Consider the following 15,217-nt stretch of genomic DNA (forward strand, 5'->3'; position numbering starts at 1 on the left):
GCGCGCGTGTGTGGTATATATACAACACGAGCCCGAGCACGAGGTAGGTATATATATATATAAAATTCATTTTCGGAAGCACATCAGCAGTGGTGTCGCTTGCTCACCGGTCAAACAAACAATTAACCAATCAACGTTTCCCCTCTTTCTTTTTTTGTTCAATGCTACAGTCGATTCGGCAAACGTCGCGAAACGAATAGAAGAAAAAAGCGACCCTCGGACTCCTGACAGCAGCACCGAGCCGTTCGTTCCCTCGTTCCGATCGTTAACTCTTCCCGATAGCCGTGACACTGTATACCCATATGTGTATATGTATATACGTATATGCCGAGCGACGCTCACGTGCCCGTCCGCGGCGCGTCGTTTGGCTCACCTCTTCCTTCGGCTCGAGCGTCTAACGAAAGCGCGGGAGACACGGGCAACAGCGCGGTAACGAAGTGCAAGCACAGCATATATATATATATAATATACCCCCGATTGACTCGTTCCGAGTGCGGACAGCAGCTGCTGAAAACAACGAGGTATCTCGTCGCTAACGATTTCCCTGGACGTGTATATACTCCACTCGGTTGTACATCGTGGTCTACAGTGAAATAGAGATTTATTCATTTGGGTTGGAAAACCATAGTAGTCCTCCCCCCAAAAAAGGGAGGGCGAGGAGGAAAGGAACGCGGTAAAGAAGCTGTCTTTGGAAAAGGTATAATACGTAAGAGAAGCGGCCCGGTCTCTTCCTCTGTTCTTTGCATGTGTATACCTACACTGCGTGGGTATACATACGTACAGTTTCTACGTCGCGGGTATACAGTTATATGGGGTGGGCGAAGCCCCAGCCAAAGTCTCCCGGCATCTCTATGTAAATTTATAGAGATCCTCGGACAGAGGGAGGGGGGGGGCGCTCGCTTCTATCCTCCAGGGAAGTATGTAGAGCGACACATACACGAGCGCCCAGCCACTAGGACTAAGAGCGCTTCCTTGTACTGTCACTCTGCTCCTGTGCATATATATATATACGTATACATAGGTGTGTAGGTATCTCTCGCTCTATCCTTCGGCTGACTCCGCACGCGAATAAATCGCATAAATCTTCGGGCATCGATCGTCCGACTCGCGTCTCCTCCTCCTTTTGCTCGCCTCGACGATGTAAGGATGAAAAAAGCTCGGGCTCACGGTTGATAGAGCCGAGAGGAGACAACTCTCTGTAATACTCCATTATAACGAGCGTATTCCTATATATATGCAGTCCTGTTTGAGGGAGGCTTTGTTGTGGCTTTTGGAGTTTAGACTATAAAAATACGGACTGCGGTGTACCCATGTATCGTTTATAATTTTTCGTCAATAAGTATACAAATGACAAAGAAGACGAAGAAGAAGAGGAACACTGGAAATATACCATCGTCTCACTCTCGTGTGTAACATAAAGAGTGCGAGAGAGTATATCTATTGTCGCCTTTTAGCTGAAACATTTGTTTGCCCGCAGATTTGATTGGTCGACGCTTGCGACCGGAAACAGAAAGCAATCCAAGCCCCTTGTCTTTCAAATCGCGATAGAACACCGAAATCGATGATGGCTCGTCAGCTGTAGAGCAGAGAGAGAAAAAAAAAAAAAAAAAAAAAAGACGTCATCGTAATTTCTTAATTGAATCTCGAGTGGGCACAATATATAAATGTGTGTGTGTCACCCTGTCCCCCGCGTGGCACGCACTTTACATCGAACGATGTACCTAAGATATATACCTAGGGTATAGGACACGAAGAACCAGCTCGACGTACAAAAGAAATTTTATGGAAGGCAAGCACGGGAGTGATATTCGCTCGTCATCCCATCGAGGCGCGCGCACACGGGGAGCTTGATCCGAACAATGCCCCACCCCCTCCCTCCCTCCCTCCTCGTGTACGGAAGCGTGTACACACACCCACACACGTATGTCATTTACCGTACAACGAGATATATATATATATATGTGGGCTCTAGAAAGTAATCGAGTCGGGCACGCGACTCTTCAAGTGGCTCTCATATCCCCGGGCGACGCCACTCAGGCCCTGTATGTACTACAGTAACCACCTGTTTCGAGGCGCACTGCCAGCCATCAGCTATCTTTTTCCGCTCCTCTCGCCCCGATGCGTTTTGCGGGGAGATCTGACGCTTGTAATATACCCGGTTCTTCTTCCAGGCGGGTGATCATTGCTTCCATCTCATGTATAGCTGTACGATAAAGTGAAATATTTTTCCTTTTTACGTGTCCTTGCAACCCCACAGACATGTTTTCAAAAGTATACGTTGTCTCGGAAAATCTCGATGGCAAATCTGTATATAATAGATTCGCACGTCCAACCCGCAGAAGGACAATGATAATCACCGACGACCTTTAACAAAAGGAAGAAGCAGCAGGACAGGCCCGCTTGGCATATGGCCGATGGCACTGTATAAATACATGTATAAGAGCCATTCTCTATTTACCAGCAGCAGTTGCTCTCCCCCCCCCCCTGCGTACTGCACCCCTACACAGCACGTCTGTTTGCCGAGCTTCGTCTTCTCTATCGCAACAAACAGGCCATTCCGTGCACTCGTGCGCGCTTTTCGTACCACCCCCCCCCCTTCGCCCACTCCAGCCTGCCTCGTTAAATCGTTTAGCGACCCGCGTGGCTTGCGTTTTTTTTCTTTTTAATTTTATTTGAATCGCTGACACCGTGAGAACACGTACATCTTCGATAGGCTATACTGTGCTGCGGCTTGTTTATTTTTTCAGATCGGCAAACAAGCTGCTCTAATTGGGCGCGGTGGCAGCGTTTTTAAGTCCGTCAAATGTTCTCCAAATTTCACGGCCGGTTTTACAATAAGCTTGGAGGCACTATCGGTTACTTCGATAAGCCGCCCCCTGTCGAGAGTCACTTGGCTCTCGAGAGGAGTGTAATGCCCTTCCGGCCGGGAGAAATCGCTCGGAAAGTCGACGCGGGCCACGCTCTCCTGGCCTTCTTTGCTCACTCGATGTATCACGGACCCACTTTTTTTTTTTTTTTTTCTATTGGCACGTTAAAATTGTATCATCTCCCGATTTGTATTTTTTCACCAGCAGAGATCACCAGCCGCTCTCCTCACTGATTATGTCGTCGCGGGTCGGGGAAGAGGGGTGCTCTCCATCACCGCAGCAATAGAACGCGAGAGCGAGCGAGGGAGGAAGGTATATACATACACAGCAGATGCCAAGCGTCACGGCTCGTCGATAGCTGGGAAGGGTGACTCCCGGATCGAGACACGGTGGATGACTCCAAATGGCATTCGGCGCGGCCCTCCTCGGTATACATTGTGTATTATACACGCGCGCCGCGCGACGAAATCGATTGCGCGTCTCCGTGTATAGCCTTGAGCCGAGAAAATGCCTTATCGCCCGACTTTGCCTTCGTTTGAACGAGGTTACGAGACTTAATCGAAAGAAGGTGTACGGTACGCGGTTGCCCCATCGACAAAACAGAGCGATCGCGAAAATAGGAGGGAAAAACAAAAATCCTGGCGATTTCATTCCAGGTGGTGGAGGGTACAAGGGGTTGGCCGAAGTGAAATAAGACAGCCAGCCGGAGCGAGGAGGAGGACAGCGTATGCGGGAGAACTGGCTTCGTTTCGCGTCGCCGGTGAATAGAGGGAAAAGACAGCGAAAAAGAAAAGAGGGAAGATCAGCCAGTCGCTATATAGAGAGGAGACATCCGATGGCAGAGTTGGGTGTGTACGTGTGGGTGGATCGATGGCGATTTTTCACTCACTTAGCTCGGCGCGCATCAATATGCATTAAGCCGATCGGCTCGTGTCGCCCCACCCTCCACCCCTTTTTTTCCTCTCCTTTTCATTCTATTTCAGCCTTGGGTTCAGCCCTCTCTCGCGCGCCGGGAGATAAGAGAAAGGACGGTTCGAGACGACTCTTTTTCCCTCGTCTCGTCGCAAGGTGGGAATAACACAGGCGATGTGAGCTATTAAAAAAGAAAAAAAAAGAAATGGCATACGCGGCGTTCTCAAACTCCAATAGGGACGAGGTTTAACGACGGCATGTACGCCGGCAACAACTGCACTTATCCAACCCGCGGTTCAAAGGACGCCCAGGAGTGCCGTCTCGGATACCAGCGTATGTCGTTCGCGCTTACGGTTATCGCTTCGCCCGATGCCGAGAATCACCCCGCGATACCCCGAGATACTCTCGGCTCGAAGTTCGCGATGACCCCACGCACGGTTATTCATGAAAGCGTATACACAATTAATAAAAAAGCACGCGCCGCCCAAGATGCATTATGTATCACTACGTACATATACGTACATCTTGGCAATCGTAGCGGGGCACGCGTGTCCGTCGTTCCCTTTCTTCTTTTCTGGCATAAGTTTTCCATTAGCATCGTGTATATATATATGTATAAGCTCGGATCTCGGGTATCGATAATGTCCAATATACATTCCGAGGAGCGTATACTCGGTATCATTCTTGCCCCCCCCCCTACTCCTTTCCTGTCTCTCTCTCTCTTCTCCTTTTGCGCTGTTATTCAATATTTCGGCGCGGAAAGGGACTTTGGTCCGGCTCCTAATTGGCCGAATTTACGAGGGGGAAATATCGATCCCCGATACAATACAATAACCGGCGTGTGTGTTTTGCTCCGAAAGCGGAGGAACATCGCCGGACTTGCGCGAGAAAGGACGTCATCGGCGAATCGTATTATGATGCGTTTTTCTTGTGTTGGCTTTGTTGTTTTTTTACCCCAAAAGTAGCGGGGGCGTCGCTCGTGCCAAGACTCGGTAAATTGATTTATGTGAGAGTAGGGGCCATTAGGAGTCGGGAGGGTTTAATGCCATTTCGCTCGTTCTGATCGATGTAATCGAGAATAAAAGGGGGGGGGGAGGAAAAAAACAACCCCGGCAAAATGTACACGAATCGGTAATGAACGCGGTTGTCGCATCGATTTATGAGTCGCGCTCTCGATTAATTTTTTTCTCTACACCCCCCCCCCTCTCATTGTTAACTTTCAAATTTGTTTTTCAGTCCCGCGGGCAAGTCCCTCATTATAAATTATTAATCAATCGTAACCCTGGGCATGAAGGTATAGATACCTATACTTGTCTTTTTTTCCTTCACCTCGATGAAATTTAATTTGCCAAAACGTTGCGTGTGTTTTAATAATACACTCGCTTTACTTCGGTAAAAATAAAAAAAAAAGACAATTTCACGGTGGGAATACACGAGCCGTCCTCGTTGTACCACTGTTTAAAAAATAACGAGGCGTATCATCTGGTTTTTGCGAAAATTAAAATCAAACATAAAAATTCGTGGATCCCATATACGTGTAGACGCGGACTCGATAATCCAGCGCATGAAAAGCGAAAATAATTAGCTGGACAAACACGAGGGCATTATGTGTCGGTATAAGGGCCATTTCTCGCTTGAGTTGGCGCTCGCGAGTGAAGTCCTTTGCGCACCAGTGAATCCATCGTGTGTAGTGCTAGGGGGGGGAGGGTTTTGTCATTTATTTTACGTCGAGAAGGGAGGCAGAGAGAGAGAGAGCCCGACACCCCTGACGATGTGCAGCTCGAACGGGGGCCCATATGCTCTCGAGAGGCTCGAGTGTGTTTTGATTTCTCTAATAGGCGCGTCGGAAGTACACACTGCAGGCACTACATATCTGTCAGATTTTAGGCCCGATGTGGCTTTTTTTTCCAGAGCTTGAGATCACTCCGAGTGGCGGTGATAGGCAATTACTGGTTTTTTTCAAAACAATACTGCAATCATATATATACACCCAAACCTCAAAATAATAAAAGCCTTCCATTGAGCGATTTGGCCGACAATCTTGAGAAGTGTCTTCCGTTGTCATATACAGTGTATACACGACACGCATTCACACATACACACGCGTGTACACCGCATTAGGAAGGGACGGTTGGCGAGACATTTGCATGCATCAACGCCACAAGCGCGCCTGATTGTCAATACGTGGGTTATTGTGACGTCAGGCCAGGAGATGCCTCCCTCTGCAATGCGTACTGCTGTTGCTCAGCAATCAATTAAGGCGTATAACGATCGATTGTGAGAGCCGGACTGTATATGTAATGTACCTTCGACAAAGTACGAGGCTGCTAGGACGTGTGAATTGACGCTGCGATCGAGGGTGAACCGAGTTTCTTTTTTTTTTTATACTTATCCCTCTATGCTCTTTTCGAGAGCAATGAGTCGCTGAGATGAGCTTATACGTGATTAATTATATTTGTATACGTGCAGGGAAAAGTAAGCAATTTTACCGTGACTTCAACCCTTCGAAGAATCACAGAGCGGATGAAAACTTTTCTCTCTTTACCAACGTATCGGCCGTGAAACCCGTAAAATAGGACAGAGGAGGAGATAGAAAAAACGAGAAATGAGAAAAAGCCCGAGCGGAGGGTGAAAACGTGCGGGACCTCGAGCGCGATACTTTATGCCCGACGCCGAAATTAAAGGATCGCCAAAGTCGGGTGATTTTTCTCGGCTGTCCATACGCTGCCGGCCAACTCGTCGCGCCCCGGATTTCCGCAATAATTATACCTCCCCCAGTTTCTGTACCGTGTATAGTATGTAACAGCTATACCCTCGGGGTAATTCTTTCTCTCTCTCTCTCTTGTCTGTCGTAGTCGCTCGACCATCACTATATATAGACGGCCTATCCTACTCCTCCGACCGTTTCGATTATGTATGTTAATTGTCCTCGCGCGGTCTCTCCTTTCCTTTCATACAATTTCCTCGAGTAGATTCATGAGCTCCATACGTTTACGGGTGACTCCTTCGCGACTGGTGTACGTATAGACGTACTATTTTCCTTTTCGTGATTAACCACTGAGATTTTACATACAATCAGCACTGAACCACAAGATGACAATTGTTAAAAAAAACGCATATGGCAATGAAATCGTACTTTATTTATTTTTTTTTTTTCATACCTATATCTTAAGCGGCTTACGGTATACGTATCAATGATCTAGACTTAAAAAAAAAGCAACCAGCCGCGCAAACTGGCCTCCACCCCGCAAGCGCCGTATCGCTATATGCCGCATGGAATATACGGATGTACTACTATACGACAACATTGTCGTCCCTTAGGTATTTAGTTGTTGAAATATATAACCACACGATTGCACGCGCGGCATATTGTTCGGGGGGGGCTGATCTTACAGTCGAGCGAGCACGTCACAATCGACGAGGAGCGCCTCAATCAAAGTGGCATTGATAGCTCCCAGTGCCATTGTGCGCGCGACCTTTTTTTCGCGCTAGCGCGTACACAATATATCTACACCTTTTTGTCGCGGGACCAAACATTTATTAGCCATCCGAGTATGTATACGTATAATATACTAGAGAAGGGCGTGTAGGCGCCGAAGACAATCGGCTAGAGACGATTTTTGTTTCTAGGTTTTGTGTGCTCGAGAACCGTACATTGTACGTATTATGTATACTCTTGGACATCTGTCGCTTTAATAGTCATCCGTAATGAGAACCAATAGATGGTGTACATTTCATAAAGAGCAAGCAAAGATGGTGTTTTGCCCACGACGCCCAGAGCCGTGGGGCACGACAGGAGATTCCCGCCGAAAATTAGGCCGCAAGGGCGTTCCTCGTGACACGCGACCGACGAGGCTGCATTTACGAGCGACGGCGTGTATATATAGGGCAACAACCGCGCTCACGTCACGGCGGAGCCCCAAAAGACATTTTCGAAATTAATTTTCCCGTATCGCCCGGACAATCGTTTCGGCGCTGTGGGGGCGTGCATGCCAAACATATAGTCCGGGACGCGTGCGCTAATTCCACGCTCGCTACGTCATCGGGCTAATACAGGCGGAGTGCCCTTTTAGGTTTTTTTTTTTTTTTTTTTTTTTTTCTTCTAGACGAGCTCAGTAAACACCCGTCTATTTGTATACACGTACAGCTCCACTTTCTCCGGAATTAATATCACTCGAGTGGCCAAAGTCGTTGCAGCTCGAAAAGGGGTAAGAAAAGGGCCGTACTGGGGGGATAAAAATTAATCGTCGCGCGAGCTTCTTCGCCGTATCGGCGCGCGATTGTACAATAAGAGCGGCGGGCGCTCGGGAAACTTGGCAAATTGAGCGCCAAGAGGGGGTGGGGGCCCAAGATGTCCTTGCCGCTCTTGAGGGCTATCTCTCGCCGAGGCTCCCGCGGGACAGCTCGTCCCTATCTCCTGCTCGTTCAGATACGCCGGCCGGTCTGTCTTGCCCCCCCCCCCGACACACGTGTGCCGCCTCGCTCACAGGTGACTCGGGTCTATCTTACATATAAGTACGGTATGCGCGCACTATGAGCCGATGCTGCATATCCTGGGAGCCTAAATGTATATATGCGTACACGTCTGCAGTGCTGAGAGAATGATGCTGTATAGCGACTGGTCTCTGGGGGAGCCTCTGAATTTTCGCCTTAGATTAGGACGCCTTGCACTATTGTACTCGGCCCGAGCGATGATGGGTAATCGTTTGTATTCTTTTTTTTCATGCGTGTTATTTATAAATTTGACTTACCGATCGATGATGACTGGGTCGCTGGGCGTCTCGTTCCTGTTGCCGCAGCTCTTTTTGTCGCAGCATCGGCTGAAAGTCAACAAAACACATATATACTACTTTAATAATTTAACCATACATTATTATACCATTTATTAAATGGCTGTGACAATTTTTTCCCCTCTCATTGTACTGTATCCGTAATAGAGGAAGGGCACATGTTTTGTGTACATATAGTTAATAACATTATCTGTGACGTGTAAAAAAATTGGAGACATTCATCACGTCAATTTTTTTAAAACTGAGTCTTTATAAGTTTCCGCATAAGCGACCGTGTTAAAATGACTGAACTTTGAAATTCAATATTTTGGAAACGAAACAGACGAACCTCTTGAAATTTTAACAGCTTCATTGTAACAACAATAAGAACGTCTGGTTAAAATTTCAAAAAGATTCATCACAGGGTTCTATCTCTACCGAACGTCCTTAAGAGAAACAAAACCAAAATAAACTCCAATTTCGGGTCCCTCGAGACTCCCGTGTCAGTATAACCCTCATTGGGTTTGTTTTTCTCCCTCCCCATTGTGCCCATTTATTTTTGTATAATTAAAAAAAAAAAAAAAAAAAAAAAAACAGATAGCAAAATGCTGGGTGTAGCGACAAAATAGAAAAGCTCACCTGCACATGACTTCGTGTGTCAGCAGGACGCGGCACATCTCTGGATTCTTGTCCTGGCCCTCGTACATAATCGCCTGCAACAGAACAAACGAGGATTCGTCATTCACTCGAAAAACACGTTACCTACAGTGGCACCAGCAAATTCGCGTAAACACACAAAATTCTACCAAACAGATCAACAGAGAAATAGTAGCGTTGTAGGGGGGGGGGGGGGGTAGAACCGAAAATCCGCAAGGTAATTTAGTGCCGTGCAGTCGGCCAGTGGCGGCGAGCCCTTCGCGTCGTCTTGGGCTCTCTCCCGCACTATACAATGTAATATATGTCCAAAGCCCATGGGCGGCGCCGGCAAATCCGGTAAGCCAGCCTTACCAGCCTCCTGATTGATTTTTATTTAATGACAAACACCGCACTCTCGTGTATGTATTTATGGACGGGCCGGTGCGGTGGGCCGAGGAGCGCGCGCAAGGGGTCGTCGGCTCGTAAGCCCGTTGGAATAACAAAGCCCGGCTGTCTGTGGCTCCTGTACTTACGGGGGTGGGGGAGTATATGCACGTATAGAAGAGCTCTTCTTTGATCTGGTCGAGGCGCGAGGAAACCCGCGAAAGGAGACTCGGGGAAATCCGGGGGCCGTCATCATTTGTCCTGCAAGTATATCGAGGGGCTTTTGGTTTTTGGTGGTCCACCTTTTGTACGGGCACATTATGGTATTTGCACCCTCGAGGGACCAAGTTACTGGTTGGCTTCGTTCTGTTGTTGTTGTGGCGCTTGGTACCATTCAATCGCTAATATAGTCTTCGTCACCGATGGGTCTGGATATAATCACATTAATTTCAAGCGCACTCATTCCCAAACAGCTCGTCCACCCTGTGTCCTACATTCATGGCTATCTTGCGAGGTCTCCTCCAACTCTGTGGTGTTGGTTGATGATAAAAAGTCATGCAATGGCTACGTGGGCACAATAACTGACGCGAGTGTTTACGAAAAGTTTTCGGTCAGGGGCAGGGCAGGGAAACGTAATACGTGTGCTCGGCTAGCCCGTAGTTGGGCGATGTCGAGGTCAATTGTATCGTGTAGCGAACGCTTGCTCTCGATAAAATTAATCGCCCTCCACTGATACGCCAAATGGCTAAAAAAAAAAAGAAAAAAAAAACCTTGGTATCAAAATCAAGTACAGTAAAGTGAGCGAAAATTCGGGGAAAAAATGAGGGTGTGTAGTTTTTCTTCCCTTCCATCTCAATTACCGCGTTTGCAGATCAATTACTTAGCGCGTCCTCGTTTACCCGTGAATTATCCGCCGAGAGAGGATACATTATATATACGAGGGGCTGCGAATACCTGTATAATATGTACACGACGAGGGATGGCAAAATTTTCGATGTCATGCGTCGCCTGAAAATTACACGGCAGAAGGTAATAATCAGCGGTCGCTTGCACGCTTGACTAATATGCATCGGACGACCTCGTGTTGCGTAGGTGTCGCGCCAACATGGTGTACACATAAACGAAGGTGCGGTGCCGGTGTCGAGGCATTGTTCAAACAACGACCCAACTACTACACCTCGTAAACGATGCAAGTGTTTGATTAACCAGTCAACGACGGAGGGACGTATTTTTCATTCATTCCACTTTAAACACGCGTTAATTGAAAAATGGTTTTAAAAAGTTCTTAGGTACATCAACAATTTTTCTCAATGTAGCGTCCAACCACGTAGATCGAATGGTTAGGGGAGAAGTTTAAAACTGCGGTAGTATTTTCACGGGTCATTGTTACTACAGGAAAAATCCCATAAAGACATCCAAAGATATTATCCGGAGCAGTTTATGAAGGCTCTCCGCGGCAAACTCGATTGTGATTACATTGTACAATTAATTAGATCGCAGCATGGAATATATTAGTTTCTGCGCAACAATACACCTTGAAATTTTCATGATGATTGAACATTGCCCTGTTCCATTATATTTCCAAAAAAGTATCGAAAACTCCACGAAATAATGTGAGAAAAATCCTCTGTTCTCTCTATTAGCTGCGAATCGGAAAATGGACTCGACAATTCAACCTTGCACTAAATCGTGGTGTCGCCACCCTCTTTGATAATATCCTCTCGATTCTCCGAAACGAAGTATAAAAAGCCACAGTAGATCGGAGCGTTGTTGGGAAGCAAACTCGTTGTGCTCGGCTAAGACATACAAATTCCCCAGCGACGTAGTATCTTTGGGGTCTCGAAAGTCGGGGGCCAACGAACGCGAGGGGTCGACGCAACTTTCTGGTTCAAGGTCACGCCCCAGAGAAGAAGAGTACACGAGTATTGGTATACGGCCGTGGAATCCCAAAGATAATTACGAGCCGACGGCATAAGCCCGCGGGAGGCTCGTCCTCCCACGGCGCGCTATACCTACTCGCGGGGCCATTTTACCACCCTCCCCCTCTTCTTTTCCCCGTGAGCCATCCCCACCCCCCCTGGAGCCAGTGCTGTGTTATAACACACGCGCATCGCCTGCAAACACAAACACGCGGGTTCGAGAGACGAACGCAAGACCGTCGTCCTGGGGACGCTATACGCGCGCGCCCTCCAGGGTTCCCGTGGGGGCCTTCTTCTCGCCCACCGCCGCGGGCTACACGGCCTCGTGGCTCCCATCAGCGGCGCGATGATGCCTCGGGATGATCAATTCCCACGGGAATTTCTTCCCGATGACTAATAACGATCCGCTCGCGCCTCCACTGCCTCTTTATTTATTTTTTTTTTTTCTCCCTTTCGTGCCATTTAGATATGCTTTTCCTCCGATCCTACGAGGGACGTACGGTTTCGAAAGGCTTTTCGGTTTGTCGATGGACGTATAATGCACGGCACCGGTTGTCGCGGGTAATTAATCTCCACCTAATTAACAAAGCGGCTTTTCTCGAAATCGGAGAAAAAGCCATTCCCCCTCGTGCTGTATATGGGCCATTTTTCATTTCATCACCGCAGCTCTGCGGGATTCCCGCGCAATTACTCGCGATCGATTTAAAAAAAAAGTCTCCACGCGTACACACACACACATATACATTTAATCACGAAAATTGCCCGCTGGAAGGAAAACAAAAAAAAAAAAAAAAACACGTGTGATCTACGCAACGTAAGCTCGAAAGCTTGTGTACAGGTTCTCCACACGCGCGATGGAGCTTACATCAGGGGGGGGGGCACGCCTTTGGAGTCGGAGACGACCGGCAAAAGAAAGAAAAAAAAAAAGAAGCAGTTTCCACGCGAAGTAAAATAGCGCGGCTGGGAATGCGTTTTCTCCACACGCGTGTGTACACTGCAGACGCGAATCTTCGTGGAAACGGCAACTGTGCCGGGCCGGCGCGTGCGTCGACGATTGAATCCGGTTGCGTACAGCCCTCGGTCGGCTTCTTCTTCTTCTTCTCGGCCCCTCTTTTTACCGTCGGGTGCTTTTTCGTTCGGTGCACAGACGGAGCCGGCGGAGGAGGGAGACGATGACCGACGACAGACCACGACGCTCATAACTGGTTTCAATTATCGGCGCGTCTCTCCACTAAATCATCTCTCCCTCTCCTGCGCTGCCTCCCGTGTACACTCGCCGTCGCGAGCTTTGCGCTGGCAAAAGCGATACTCTGCGGTGACGTTTTTGAGGAATCGATAATCAACGATCGCTACTTGTTTTCCACTGCATTTGTAACGAGCAAAGCATTGCAAAGTAGGTCTGCCTTGTCATTTGGTCGTAGGAGAGCGAGAAAAGTGTATAGGGGAGAGGAGGGAAAGTGAAGCCCGTGGGGTCCTCGAGCCCACCGGCAGGAAGATAAATTCAAAGATAGTCATTCAAATCTGCCCGTAATGATTTCCATCCCGAATCGATTCGCCGCCCGACTCCCATGGGAATCCGTACTTTCCTTCTCCCGCGGCACGGCTATACACCCCGAAAAAAGCACACACGCGCTCCCTTCCCTTTCTAGTTTTTACCGATGGGGCGGCTGCCCTACCCCACGCGCTGTCTCTTATCTGACCGTCGGAGGGGGATTAACGTATCTCGGGCTTATTATTTCCTTAATCTACGGTTAAATACTCATATTTTAGTATTAAGGGGGGGGGGTGCGAGAGCTCGGTGGCATTACATACACGCATGTATATATATATCCTCTTGCATATGCGCTCGCGTCCCACGATCATATAGGTACTTGTGTTGCCTTTGTATTTCCGTCAAAGGGAGCGAGACGATCGTCGTATCGATTATCGTCGATTTTCCTCGATACCGAAGAGTGGAAAGGGGTATACGTGTAAATACACGCTACTGCGCGATCTTTATCTGCAGGACAGAGGATGATTTATGCTCTGTTTGGTGACTCGCGTTGGGAGGGCGTTGTTTTTTTAGATATAAGGTGCCGGTGTCTGAGTACCGTCGAGCTCGACTTTTTTTTTTCCTGCTTAAGGTACAAGTACTATGACTCTCTTTTAAAAGCTCGACGTTATCGTTTCGGCTTGAAAGTTTCACGTTATAGATACACCCAAAGTTTTCACAAGATTCAAAAGAGATGAAAACTTTGTCGACTCGTATGAATAAAATAATCCAAAGCTAGGGGAAAAAAATGAGCTCGCCAAAATACTTTAAGACGTGCTATTAAACACGAATCTTGCAACGCTAAAATGTGAACATATGACGATTAGAAAATGTCGTAAAGAGAAAAAAAAAAAAAAGCACTTTCGGGGTGAAAAAAAGAAACGCGGCGCAAGTAGAGTCTGTAATAAACACAATTATTCGAAACCGGGTATTCCCGTAAAGCGCTATCTCTCGGTACCCACCTTGGAATATAAATATAGCAGCCGCAGTCCAGCCGAGCCAATAAACTAACGTTATATCTCCCCGCACAGTCGGTGAAAAGGCCGCGCGTAACAGCGCGCTGAAAATATTGAAGAAAATCCCTTCGCCGCCGCCGAGCTCACCTGCAAGCCGGCCAATTATCCTGGATTTATAACGACCAGGGGGAGAGAGGAGCCGGCGCGCGTGCTATTTGTTCCCCGAATCGGGTAAATCGGCGTCCCGGCCGATATTTGCATGCTCGTAAAATTTTTCCTCGCGGCCTGCCACTTTATTCCTCAAAGATCCCTATCGCCGGGCCCAATTCTCTTCTCCCCCCCCCCCTGAAGAGGTGAGGATTTTATCTTCCCGTTCACCTAAGCGCGTGTGTACACCTCTACTTGTACTTCCCGGTGCGTGAGAGATCGCTTTGGGCCGATTGCTCGTTGGTATACACGGGAATGGTGATATGATTGTTTGGGCGCGAGGGAGAAAATATCATCGCGGTTTATGAGCGTAGTCGTCTGAATTGAAAATAAATCGGGCGCGCGTAGAATGTTAACGCGGTTGGGAATCGAGGGAAGGAGAGGACGTAAATACCGTTGTTCGGGATTATTAAATCTATGAATGTGCGCACACGTAATTATGTTTATGCGCGTGTGGTAGGACTATATGTGGCTCGGTTGGTAAAAAGTGAAACCCTTTCGGAACCGATCGCGTGGAGTGAGGGGTTCGAGACGACCTACTATAATACCTCTCAAAAAAATGTAGCCACAATTGTATCGGTGCCCGGTTAATAAATTGACAAACTGAAGTTGAAAAAGAAAAACATTATCCACGTCTGTTGTGTTACAGCTTTTTGTTTCAATAATTTAATTGTTTCAAAAAATCGAGCAGCAAAAAGTGGTACGTATATATTATTACTTAATCATCTTTTCATTTCGATTGATTCTCAAGTGTAACATTTTTCAACTTACCATGCATTCGCGTATGTTTACTGGACGTAAGTACGTATTATATTAGCTCATGTATGTATTAACTTGTATTATTTATTGAAAAATCTGTTTTATGCCTTTGAGTTGGAAATTGCGTGCGATGCCACAGGACTAAATTATGTTTTTCAATTTAATAATAATGGAACTTTCATTGTTCGGTCAACAAATTTTTCAGAAAAAAAATTATTAGGGCTATCAAAACAAGTTGTACGCTCGTGTCGCGCAGGCCTATGAATGTAATTCTCAC

At 47.4% G+C, this 15,217-nt stretch overlaps 1 protein-coding gene across 4 annotated transcripts in view; it reads right to left on the bottom strand.

Annotated features, from left to right (window-relative positions):
- Positions 1-15,217, bottom strand: part of kn (EBF transcription factor knot) — a 69,301-nt gene that overhangs the window by 38,775 nt on the left and 15,309 nt on the right. For all 4 annotated transcript variants that reach the window (XM_089591823.1, XM_089591824.1, XM_014362907.2 and 1 more), the window contains exons 5-6: positions 9,188-9,261; positions 8,531-8,599 (exon numbers count right to left, since the gene is read on the bottom strand). In XM_089591823.1, the coding sequence (XP_089447949.1) occupies positions 8,531-8,599; positions 9,188-9,261 (143 nt within the window). The remainder of the gene's footprint in view (positions 1-8,530; positions 8,600-9,187; positions 9,262-15,217) is intronic.

This window comes from Copidosoma floridanum, unplaced genomic scaffold (assembly GCF_036245765.1).
Source record: "Copidosoma floridanum isolate Cflo_tuat_1 unplaced genomic scaffold, Cflo_Japanese_pri ptg000014l, whole genome shotgun sequence".
Lineage (NCBI taxonomy): Eukaryota > Metazoa > Arthropoda > Insecta > Hymenoptera > Encyrtidae > Copidosoma > Copidosoma floridanum.